The sequence below is a fragment of the Ambystoma mexicanum genome, chromosome 2q, assembly GCF_040938575.1.
Source record: "Ambystoma mexicanum isolate Mex_15411 chromosome 2q, UKY_AmexF1_1, whole genome shotgun sequence".
Taxonomy (NCBI): Eukaryota; Metazoa; Chordata; class Amphibia; order Caudata; family Ambystomatidae; genus Ambystoma; species Ambystoma mexicanum.
Window position 1 is genome coordinate 608,520,390 of NC_090924.1, and position 12,961 is coordinate 608,533,350.

At 44.1% G+C, this 12,961-nt stretch overlaps 1 protein-coding gene across 1 annotated transcript in view; it reads left to right on the forward strand.

Annotated features, from left to right (window-relative positions):
* Window positions 1-12,688, forward strand: part of LOC138568785 (presequence protease, mitochondrial-like) — a 161,222-nt gene extending 148,534 nt beyond the window's left edge. Inside the window, exon 7 of the mRNA XM_069646561.1 lies at window positions 12,500-12,688. Coding sequence (XP_069502662.1) covers window positions 12,500-12,688 — 189 coding nt within the window. The remainder of the gene's footprint in view (window positions 1-12,499) is intronic.
* The last annotated feature ends 273 nt before the right edge of the window (window positions 12,689-12,961 follow it).

The window sequence follows — 12,961 nt, forward strand, 5'->3', positions numbered from 1 at the left end:
TCGTAGGGAAAAACTAATTAAATTACAGCATGTACTCAATTTCAATGTTCGCTAAGACCATGCGTGTCCTTAGAACAGTTTCAAGTTGCCTGCGCACAGCATGGACTGAAATACTACCCTTATGAGACCCCTCATTTTCTGTACTATAAACATCCCAAACAAGGCGGGCATTTGGAATATATTATTAACACCTACCGCCTGAACAAGTACAGTTTTTCACCCATCTCTTACTGTCTGACCCTCCCCAAGCACTCTGACACAGCAAAATAGTTTTTGAAATAGCGTGTTGCCGCTGGTGGCCGCTGCGCTGTCGGCATATCCAAGATGTCGGGCGCATCCAAACAATCTGACGCTGAACTCGTCTCACTGCAGCCAATCGGCAGAGACATTGCATGTCCGCGGTCATGACGGCAGCCCCTTAGCCAATCGGTATCTTGTCCGCAGAGCGAACAGGGAAGTATGTCTGCGGTGCGGACATAGATATCACTAATTTTTTTGCTTTATGTTTTGGTCATTTAAAAAAACTACTGGACGGATTTACACCAAATTAACAAAATCACGCTTTCGGGACCGAGCCGCTGCTCCTGCTGCAAATTTGGTGAAAATCCGTCCAGCGGTTTGGGCTGTAGGCATGCGCAAAGTTTCTTCCCATTATGTCTATGGGAAAAAATGATGTTTTGGGGCCCCCCTATAACTGTTCCCCCCCTGGACCAAACCTCACCAAACTTTGCAAAGAAATTCAGAGTGGCCCATATACTTTTTTTGCAAAGTTTGGTGAGGATTCAGGGGGAGCGGAGTTATACGCCGCCCAAAAAGTGCTCTTCCTATGGAAACAGCAACTTAACCATAGCTACACGGCCACTACCGTGTAATGTGTATTTAAATGCCCTATATTTTAAAGTTCTTATAATTATGTGATTACTATTACTGTAGTTCTCAGTTGCAACCACTATAGGCTGATGAGCGAGTATTATTTAATGTAGTGCCTTTTAAATCCACTGGAGGCTTTCACGCTTTTTTTTTCTCAAGTTTCCTGCGTCTGCCATTTTCAATCGTCAATGTTTCCGGAGACTGTTCCAGATGAACACGTTCCCGTTCATCAAGGCCTTTGATTTTCTTATTGAACCTGATTTCTTACACTAAGTCGGATGGCTTCTTTTTGTCACTCACCGGCAAGAAGATGGGTGTTACAGGAATCGGATTGGATTCTTGTCCTGACTTGTAGTAGAGCCCAGGTTAAGGCCTACACCCGAACCTCCTCTCTATGATGTGCCCCTTTGCTGATCACCAAATAGACAAAGGTACCTATCACCTAAAAGAGCGGGGAGCACACACCGCCACAAACCCAGCTGTAAAGAAAGGATGAACAGGTTAATGACCAGAAATGTGAGATCGCTATTACTAAAGGGTATATTGGTAATATACCCGTGACATCTATCCCTTTACTCTATTGGAGAAGACAGCCCCTTCGGTTCTCTAAAAGAAACAGGAAGAAGAATGTAGCCAAAGTAACCATGGATCAAATAACCAAGAATAAGCACAAGAATTCTTACCAATCGGTCCGGGGAGTTGAAGAGTTTGTACAATCCAACAACGAAAGGACAAAACAATAAACAAGGGAAGTTAGTAGGGAAGCTATAACCGGGTGGCACGAGGAGTGCGCTAGTGCCGAGATGGTGCACGCACAGCAGAGCATCCAAATGTGCACAAGAGTCCAATGGTCCTCCAGTAGAGCAGAAACACTAGAGTTGGGATGAAGAGGAAGGCATTTCTTAAGGTATCCCCAATAGCCACCAAGAAAGATCTGTGGAGTAGTTCAGTACGTGGGGTGGCGTGTAGTGTTGTGCTTTAATCAGGGCTAAGGGAAGATTCCCCGCGAATTACTGTGTCTCAGCGTAGGAAGGACACGATAGAACGTGATTTTACCTAGTCCGTAAAGCAGGCAATGAAGTTGTCCGTAAGCAAATATCAGTCCGTGGACAGGCAGGGAGTCGGTGCCCGGGAAATCAACAAGTTGCAAAGGCAAGAGCAAATGACGGTCCGTGTAACAGGAAAAGTGTTGGTACACAGAAAATCAAGAGGGCAGAAGGGAATTCTCAAAGCAGTCAGAGGAAACAGGAAATGGGACGGTACACGGATAATCAGCAGGTCAGAACGAAACACAGGGCAGTCTTTGGAAACGAAAGCAGAGTTCGGTACACCAGGAATTGAAGAACGGATCGAAGGCAAAACTTCAGAATACCGGAAAGAAATTCAATTGGAAGCAGCGTCTCACAATACGCATGTGTCTTTAAACCTGAATGAAACGAATCTCTATACAGCCATTGATTGCTCCTGACACGTGACCCAGGCATGATGGGGATTGTGGTTCACGTTGGTATGAGAGACAGCTGCAACAGCCTGTTTCCATTGCAATCTCCATTGCCTGAGGAACGGGGCTGCAAAGCGCCATAGTCCACATCAGAAGGGATATCGAGCCACTTTGTTCTTTAGACAGGTAGTCGCATGTGTGCCTGCCTTCACCTTGTGAAGCATAGCCGACCTCTGACTGATAACACTTTTCCATGATTCTTTGGTTTTTAAGAATATTTTTTAAGGGATACAGTGTTTGGATCGCTGGATTTTTTAGGATTACTTTTTGGAACTTGGATTGTTTCACATTTTTTGATGTTTTTCGTCTTGGATCTTTGGATTTTGGAATGCTTTTTCAGGACACTGGGCCTCATTCCGACCCTGGCGTTAACCAAGGCGCCATTAGCGCCTTGGTTGACGCCGTTATCTTTCCGACTCCGCCACGGTGAATGGCGGAATTACCACCCCATTCCAAGGTTGGCGGGGTCAATAATTCCCCATTCACCAAGGGCCCTTCCCCATTCCCATTTTTGCTCTATAGGGCTCAATGGGAATGGGGAAGGCGATAATTACGGCACCGTAAATTACGGTGCCGTAATTAGCTCCTAGGTCCCTTTGCGGGTTGGTTTTTTAACGCCTGCAAAAAGCAGGCGTTAAGTACCAACCCGCAAAGGGAACTCGGAATAGGGCTGTAAGGGTTTAACGGCACCGGTCTCGTTAACGGTGACCGTTAACCCTTACCGCCCTACTCGGAATGACCCCCACTGTTTTTGGGTTGCTGGATTACATCTTTTGGGATTTTGGAATGTTTTCTCTGGATACTTTGTTTTGATCACTGAATTACTTTTGGAAACTTGGATTATTTCAAATTATTGGATGTTTTTTCTTCAGATTCTCTGATTTGAAAATGTTTTTTCGGGCACACTGTATTTGAATCGTTGGATTACATTTTGTAACTTGGATTTTATCACATTCGGGATTGTTTTCTATTGGATTCATTGGATTTTGTAATGCTTTCACTGAATACTTTGTTTGGATTGATGGATTATTTCTGGATGCTCATTTATTCAGGATTTTGGATCGATTTTACAGGATATTGTCTTGGATTTGTGGATTTCTTCTTGGAAATCAGAAAAAAACATATATTTTCAAAATGGTGCAACACATGGACGGATATTTACAACGTGAAGTTTGGTAAGTTTGATATTGTATTATTTTATTCCTTATCAATTGTGTTTGCTTAATTTTGTGAGAACTATTAACAGGTACATTTTAATATTTTAAGATAAACGCAATATGCTGCAATGTGAAATGGCATTTTTATGCATATTAGTTTAAATCCAGTTCCATTTGAGGATTCCCCTTCTGACAGAGCTTTTAATTCTGCTATTTTTTTTTTAATTTCTAATTTGTATGCCTTTTGCCAATACATGTGTTATATTTCATGAAGAATACTAGAATTGGTAAACATGACTCAGGTTCCTTCCTTGCTGATGGCAACAGTATTTCTTTATTCCACAATGTAATTTCCTACTCCGACGCAAGCATAGGGACGCTCTGAAAATTATACCTCTTATTTCACCACAATTTTTTATTGTTGATATTTGTGGAATGATAAAATCACATATAACCGATTCACAGTACTCCTGGGGTAACCGAGTATGTTTAAATACATTTCTGCGGTAAGTGCACACGGTCAAATAATGTGACTCTTCATGTAAGGGGATTGAAAAGAGAACATTCTTTAAATCAATCACTGTAAAACATTTAGCTTTGGACAGGATGTCACATAATATTGTGGCTGGCTTCGTAGCCAATGGGAATACTCCCTCAACAATATTATTCAGAGGGCATAAGTCCTGCATAAAGCGCTTCAACCCCCCGTTGCCATTTTGATCGGGTACACAGCTGTGTTACATGGGAATTCTGAAGGCACTGGTATCCCTTGTCGTATCAAGGCAGCATTAGTTTCATAGATACCCTCATCAGATTGCTTTAGCATGGGATATTGTCTTATTTGGGGTAAAATAACTCCATCTTCAATTTTATTTTAATTGCCCCCACCCCTTTCAGTAGACCAACGTCATATGGACTACTGGTCCACAATGTGCTTGGTATGTGTGCCAAATCTTCCTGGAGAAAAGGTTGTACTTTCTTTACTAGTGACATTCTCTGCGGTATCTCCCTTTTCTCAATTTCTAACTGATATGTAACACTTGTATTAAACATCATTTCATCATCTGAGTCATCATCTGTAAACAAGCTTTCATTGGTTAAGTCAGTCAACATATGTCCTGCATCAAGAGCTATCACTGTTCTCCAGTTTACCCCCTCACCATCAACTCCGTGCAAAATTACTCTGTCTTTCCTCACTATTGCTGCTTCTAACTCAACTGCAATTATCTGCCCTTCCTCCACGTCCGTGGGTACTTCTGGCCGAAACAAAAATTCTGTGGGTAAACGCAATAGTCTGTCCTGTATTCTTGGGAGCCATGCTAGTAATATGTGTACCCCTTAAATGAATACTTCCAGGTTTTGTGGCCCTCCTCTTGGTTCTTCCTGGCCATAAAATTCTGTTATGAATTCCTGTGCATTCACATAATGGATCCCTGGGGTAAAACATATTATTTTGTGGTCTGTAAATGATATCATCATGTTTAATTTACTCTTCAAGTCTCTTCCATGTTAACTGGTGTCTTACGGGAATATAATAATGGCATAGACATCTTGTGTTCACCTATGGTAATGGTTAATTTGTCAGTAAAAGGAACCGTGTTTGTCGCCACAGAAAATCCTTGCATTCATGCCAATGCCTGACTTTGGGAACTTCCCTTCTCAGACAGATGATCAATTTGCCCTGTATCCACTAGGAAGGAAAATGTTTTGGCACCTATGGTCACTCCGACCCTCAGATCTTCTTATGAGTTTGGTGTGTTCGAAAGGATGGAACACATCAAGTCTTTCTGTAGGCTGTCCTATTGCGGATACATGCCCAGTCCTATTCCAGTGAAATGATTCCCTCCCACTACTGTCACACCCCCTATACTAGGTGTACGTGCCTGCAGCAATATGTTTGCGTTCCACAATGTCACTACGTTCTGTTGTGCTGGTACCTGCATCTGCATTTGTGTGCATCAGTGTTTTCTGTGTTTGGGGTGGCATCCCTTGTTGCATCTGTTGTATTTATAGCAATTGTGCCATATACTGCGTGTGATCTTGGGCATAATATCCGGGAGGCTCTGTGATATATTGTGGGGAGTATATCATCCCCCTCTTGAATCAAACAATAGTCAACAGAATCTCTGCCCATGGCTTTACTTCCATTCCCACAATCTTTCTCAATTATCTTTGCACTTCCTCTCGAGGTCCCTGACATAAAATGTGATGAATAATAGTTATATTTTTGTCCCATGGTTCACTAGTTTCTAGCAGCTATTTATCTTGAATGTCCTGGATATAAGCAGTCGGGTCCTCATCTGCTCTCCTTTTGCGGGTTACAATGGTGCTCATGTTTGACGAGTCTAGATACTGTACCCTGGGTGCTCTCCATATGTCAGCTCAGCAATTATTAAAAGGTGCTCTGTCATGGTTAGTGTTTAGTGCTGTCCTCCCCGGGATATCCTGCTCATTTCCAAATGTCATCTGATAGCTCCCCTAATATTGCAGCAAGCAGGTTCTTTATGTCGCCTACTGCTAAGGTCATCCCAGCTGTCATTCTCTCTAATTCATAGATCCATTTGCCCGCCCCTGATGTGAATGATGGCAATTTGCTAATTAAATTATTTATGTCCCATGTCATAAATGTGGCTAGGGTATATACTGTAGCAGTCCTCTCCCTTTCTCCAATAAGGGCAGTGGTGTTAATTTTGCATCCTGTCTGAGTGCAGTTGAGCCCCTTGACTTGGTCACTGCATCTGTCATACTAACTCGCTTTGGACCAGGTAAATTCCTCAGCCTATACACGTACAGTGTTCTTTCCTCTAAACTATTTTATCGCACCTTCGGGCATCTGGGATATTCAACGGGCTCCGGCCTTCTCACTGCTTCTTCCAAATCTAACCATGCTATCTCCTTCCCTATCCAAATGCATGTAGAAGGTGCCCAGGAAGTCTCCTCCTCTCCACTTTCTTCCTCTCTCTCTTCGTCTTCTCGCATAATATATTCACTGTCATCACCTTAGTCATCCTCTCTATCTTTGAATTGTAGTCTTCCAATGGGACTTGTCCTATATGATCCACTCATCACATCCTCCAAAATGTTCCTTCCTCCCTCTTGTGGAGCACCACCTCTACTCTGCTTTATGCTGCTGGTGCCATCCTTCATGCTCGAGTACAGATTGCCAATCCTCCTTCATAGAGCCCCTTCCTCCTCTCCATGACAAAGAATATGTTTTTTAAGAATCTCATCAACTTGGTTGCAGCGTCTCTTTAATCTACTCTCTCCTCTCTCTGTTTCTGCTTCCTGTCTCATTCTCTGTCTGGGAGTGTATGCCCCCTAATAATATCATCAACTTCTTTTTGTCGCCTTTCCCTACGTCTTTCTGCATCTCGTTTTTGCCTTTCCCTTTCTTCCCCTTTTTTCCTTTCTCTTTCCCTCTCGTCACTTCTTAATTTTTCATGTTTCCATTATTTTCTCGGCTCTTCTCTCTTTCTCTTTCTACCTCCCGCTTCTTTTCCCTCTCCCTTTCTACTCCATTCTATCTTTCTGTCTCTTCCTCCTTCCTTTTCTGCTCTCTTTATCTCTCCTCCAGTGCTCTTTTCTCTCCTTCTTGCTCCTGTCTTTCTCTAACTTCCCTTTTTCTTTTTTTTTAATCATCCATGTCCTTTCCATCTAATTTGAGCATTATCTGTCCCACTACCCATTCATTTGGTACAATCGTTGTCTCCTCCCTGTTACCCTGCCTGCCTCTCTCTCTCTGAACCTCCTCCTCAGCTTCTGTCAGTTTTGCTTGTTAGTCACAGCTCCCGTCATATTCCATGTGCGTGGACACTGGTAGTTGTTTATTTATTTTTTCTGTACTTATAATAGCTACACTACTGTACGTGGGGGTGTATATGTGGGATTAGCATACCATGCAGCTGCTTTTAGTGTTTGCTTCTAAAGATGGATCCCTGTTCTGGGGTGGATGAGGAGTAGTCGTGGGTGCTATACCCCCTCTGTGATGCTAATTAAGCATCCATTCCTTCACAGGTGGCTATCTACCTCCTCCCCATACATGTTCCATAGTTCCAGAATGGCTAGTCTATTATGTAACTGTTTTCCCTTATACGTTGAATGCAAATAGGTGGACATGTGTTGGAGTACTGCCCTCTAATGAGTGCCTTCTTGTGACCAGGGCATAAACATTTTGTCTGCCGTGTCCCGAACCCAATGTGCATGGTATTTAAGGATTTTGGCCTTGTACCGGGGTAATGCTTTGCACAGGTGAATGGTGGGAGTATCCCCCATAGTGATACGTCACACTGTAACTTACCCATACTTACCAATCTTTATTTCGATTCTCACTCACCCTCTTTCACCTCTCTTTCACAACCTTCCCCAATAATACTTCTCCAATTAAAACCTCTGCATCTCTCTCTGAGGCCACTCCCCTTGGTTACACAATCCTTCAGAGCAGCACCACAATAACACCACTCATGCTCCTAACACCCCACCTCAATGTGCCTTACAATCCTTCTGAGTGACGCCACAACTATCACTCATGCTCTCTGCAGACCCACCTCGCTGCTCCCACACCCACCCACACTCCTTCATCCACACTACTACTTTGCGTCTTCCACAATATACACAAAACCACTTCTACAAAGCCTGAATTTTCTCACAACATAAGGTTGGCGCAAGCAATTACTGCACAAATAAATACACTATGGCCATCTTCCCAAACTCCATGTGAGGTATTAGTTATTATTGACCTGTGATGAGGCTTACCACGTGATCTTTCCTGACCCTTGTCAGAAGCTATCTCTTTATCATTTATCTTTTAATTTCATCACAATGCCCCAATATACAAACAATCCCCTCCCCCCATTTTGCTAGGCCGATGTCATACTAACATCCATGATTTGCCGAAGGTCTTTGGCGTTGTTTCTCCCCAGTCAGCCTCATAACCCTTCATGCCCCACGGGGTGGCCTGTGGTGACCGGACAGTACTTTCTCCAAAAGGGGCTGCTGTCAACATCCCTGTGTTATGCGCTATCCCGTTCTCCACAGGTCACCTCTACAGTCTTCATGGATGCAGCAGGGATCCCTCAACACTCCCACGACACCTAGTAAACTATCACCTCTGCTATCATCTGTTAAAACGGCCCAGGAAAGTCCCAGATTACCCACAGGAAATGTGTACAGTCAAAGCCAGACTAGATAACCGAAGAAGACAGCGTGCAAGGCAAAACTTGGCTTTATTGACATCAGAAATAAAGCAGGGCATCAGAATCTTGGAGCTCTCGATTAATTAAATACAAACAATGGATTAAATACTCAAATCTCATCATTCCTCACACCACACCATAATCTCTCAGTACAAAACCTATTTGGACAAGGGATTGGTCAAGGGGATTGGCTACATTTAGATTAACAGGTCATCAAGACATGAGCCAGACACGAGTAGGGGGAGACAGTTGCATGGGCTGCTTTCCATTCAATAAAAAAAAATGCCATCCCTTATTCCTCGGCCATGAGCCAGGGTGATTTCTTTGTACTTGGCCTTATGCGATGTCTCGTGTCTGGGAGTGTGTGTAGGGAACACAGCAGGTGTCCTATCTGTGTTGGTTTCTAAGGAATAGACAGTGTTTGCCAATTATGGATCACGTGTGATGGGACCATGGTTGGAATTATTTTACCCTGCATGTATTAGGATTTCAGCTAATGTTAATGTGAGCGTTATGGTTTCTTTTACCACTGGGAACACTATTGGGTTTTTCTGTTTTGTTGGCTTATAGTTTGTGTGCACCTGGCTAACAGTAGACGGTTGAGCTTGTTTCAACTTTAATTATTCTGGGAGTATCCTTCAGTGTCATGGGAATTGCTATCTCATACCGTCTCTGAAACGTTATGACCCTCCCTTGTTTCATGGTAACCTTGGCTATGGTTTCCAGCTACTGCCTGAGTTGTACACGGATCTGTATTTCTGTGATTTCAGCATCTTGAGTTCTCATGAAGCCTTGAGGTCTTTTGTTTAATTAGAAGCAAGTTGCGACTTCCATTTTGGAAAAGATGGCTGCCCATTATTGGTGCATTTCTATGTTAGTGAGCTATATTCGCGTGTCGTTCATGTTGCAATCAGCTTATACATTGCTTATGTTAGTATTCTTCAGGTTTTACGGATTATATGTTAATATTCTTTATGTAAAAAATGCATATATTACCTAGTGTGCGTTTTCTTCATAGTCCAAGCGCATTTGCTTTGGGTCTAATGCATGCACCTGTATTGTCACAACATTAGTTTGGGTACTCTTGCCATCTTTAGCTTATATCATGTCGCCCTCCTGCTCTAACCTCCTGGGATAAGGATGGTACGGTTGTCTTAATAACATTTCTCCAATGTGCAGTATTGGGCTGAGGGTGGAGCAGAAGCTATGGATGGCATTTTCATCTGCCTCTCAACAGAATCAACATTGCCTTTTCCTTATTTATCCTGACGATGTTGTTTTGCCACTCTCATTACCAAGAGTCCAGCAGTAGAGAAAAACTCACTTAACATGTCTGTTTTTGGGACTTTCAGTGTCGTTATGGTTGGTTACTAACTCAGCTTCAACGGCTGGGAAGCTACTAGGTCCCCACTTTGGATTTGGAGCCAGAACCTCTCAGTAGGGCTGGGCATGAGGGTACTATTACTTTGGGCTGGGTGACCTTCCTTTCTGACCGACCTTCCCAGCTTCAACTGGGCCCTTTTCTCTCCTCCATCTCACTCTCCACCTGTGGTGTCCCTCAGGGCTCTATTCTCTTGCCTTGACATTTCAACATCTTCCTTGCCCCTCTAGCCCATTAGATGTCTGCTTTCTCTCCTAACCTCTAGTGTTATGTGGATGACACGCAGCTCTCCTTCAAGCTTCAATCCTCTGCCTCCTCCTCTTCCTCTCTCATTCCTAACTGTCTGTCTGCTATTCAGGCATGGTGCACTGCTAACAAATTAGATCCTTCTTATTGGGAACCCTAGTCCCTCCTTCCCTCCTACAATCTGACTGCCCTCCATAGGCCCCCTCTCCTCACCCTCCTGTGAGGCAAAAAACCTTGGTGTCACCTTTGACTCCTCTCTCTCCTTCTCTCCTCACATCACAGACCTTGCCAAGAAGGCCCACTTTCAACTGAACCTCCTCAGAGGCATTCCCCCTTTTCTCAGCTTCCCCCAGAAACTCAATGTCTCCAGGGCTCTGGTCCTCTTCATGCTGGACTACTGCAACAGCCTCTTCCTCAATGTGCCTAAATCCTCCCTTCGCCCCCTTCAACTAATCCAGAATAGGACTGCAAGACTTATCCTTGGTGTCAAGCCCAGGGACCGCATCTCTCCAGCCCTAAAATCTCTCCACTGGCTCCTGGTTGCTGCAAGGATCAAGTTCAAGACCATATTCATCATCCACAAGGCTTTCTGGGGCCTAGGACCCCGCTTCATCCAACTCTTGCTCCCTAAATACTTCCATTCTAGAGCCCTTTGGTCTTCTAGCTCCAACTTTCTGCAGATCAGACGCTTTACCAAGCAGAGCGTGCAGGGTATATCTCTCTCCTCTGCAGGTGCCTCCCTCTGGAATGGACTCCCTGCCCCTCTCAGACTTGAGCCGGATCTTCTTAAGTTCTGGAAGCTTCTCAAGACCATCCTTTTTCCTTCCTCCTTCGCTCTCCCCCTCAGCCTCTTGACTGGATGCCTGGTTTCCTCCAGATTCCTACAGGCCACCAGACCCTCCTCGACCAGTCTACCCCTGTACCTGGTCTCGCCTGCCCCCCCAACCTGTACTTGCCCTATGGGATCTCTCCCCCTGCACTTGCCTGGCTGGGCCTGCACCCCTTTAGCCCTTCCAGTCCCACCCCTGACACTTAGCACATGGATCCTCTCTCCCCTATAGTCTCTGCATTCCCCTGGCACTGTCCACCTGCACCCCCCCTGCACTTGCTTAACTTATGGGCCCTTCCGCCTTGACTGGTATTTCCCCCTTGCCACCCCGCACTTCTCTTTTACTGCACTTGCACGATCTGAATATCACAAGGCTTAATAGGACTTTTTTTGTTTTTCCTCATCCCTCCGCTCCTGTCTTGTTGTGCCTTGAAACACCTTGTGTATAGGCGCATTATAAATTCCCAATAAATAAATAGAAATGATGTTGTGGCAGATCCTTGCCTTATGTCAGCACCCAATGATCCCACTTCTGACATAATCTGTCACATAACTGAGAGGGGATCAGTTGACCAGACATGACCCAAGACTTCAGTAAAGTACATATTTATTAGGGAACTTACAGTTTCTGGTCAAAATAACAAATGGGAAAAATGTAAACTTTACCACAAATGTTGGGATCTTTACCAAAGAATATCTCAAACAAATGTTCTGATACAACTGCAAATTAACTAAACGGTGGAGATGCTTTTTCTCCACAGCCTGCTCTACTCCTAAAGTCTCCCAGACCTTAATTCTATCATAAATAAAAGGAAGTCTGTCCCCTTGATCTTATACTGTCTATAGGATGCTTTTTTATTGCCCCAGACTTGGGTTGTCGTTTTGACCCCAGTTTTGAGCTCTTTTGGCACCTCATGTAAATCTCAGCTGTGTAGGTTTTCATGCATTCATGAACACTTCTTTTGCCATTTAGTCTCTGGCTTAGTCCACAACTAGTAACCTCAAATCCTTAGATGGCTCATGAAGGTCTTCAAAAGCAAATCACATTACGTATATCTCCATACTTAGATCAATTCCATGATGTAAAAGCGGATACTGCAGGCTGTTGCTTTCTTTGGCATCTCAGAGGTGGGCTCAGAAAGGACCATAGATTGGGAGGGTTGCTAACTATACTGGACTAATCTTCCCCAAGTGACCTCCACACCAGTAGGCCAGGTTCCTAGGTTCTTGGGCTTATCACACCTCTCTCCTAATTATGGGCCTGCCCCCTTACTCCTTCTGCCTCCCAAGTTCTTCTTCTGCTTTTGTGTTCCTTTACTGCAGCTGCTCCAGCTCTTCACCATCTGTACCCCATTGGGCACTTATCAGTGTCTTCCACAGACTTCACCTATCCTCATCTTAATATTCTTCCCTCTTGCTCTTCTGAATCTTACTTTCTTCCTGCTACTGATGTTTTTCTTCCTTTACCTGGAGATCAGTCCTTCAACTCGCCTAATACTCAGTGAGTCTTAATGCCTAGTGACTCTCTGATCACTTAGAGTGTCCCCTTCTTTTATCCACTGCAAGGAACTGCCCTCCACTCCCAGATGTGTCTTAATGCCCCCCCATTTCATACCTCCCCAACATATCCTAATGTTCCCCTTGTGTTCTCTCCTGATCTTTCACACCGTCCCACTCTTGAATGATACTTCACTGAAGTTCCTCATACTTGTCTATTTCTCTTGCTGGCCATTCAACCCTCTCTTTCTGGTGACGGTGTGTCCACCAGAAATAACCATGCTCATG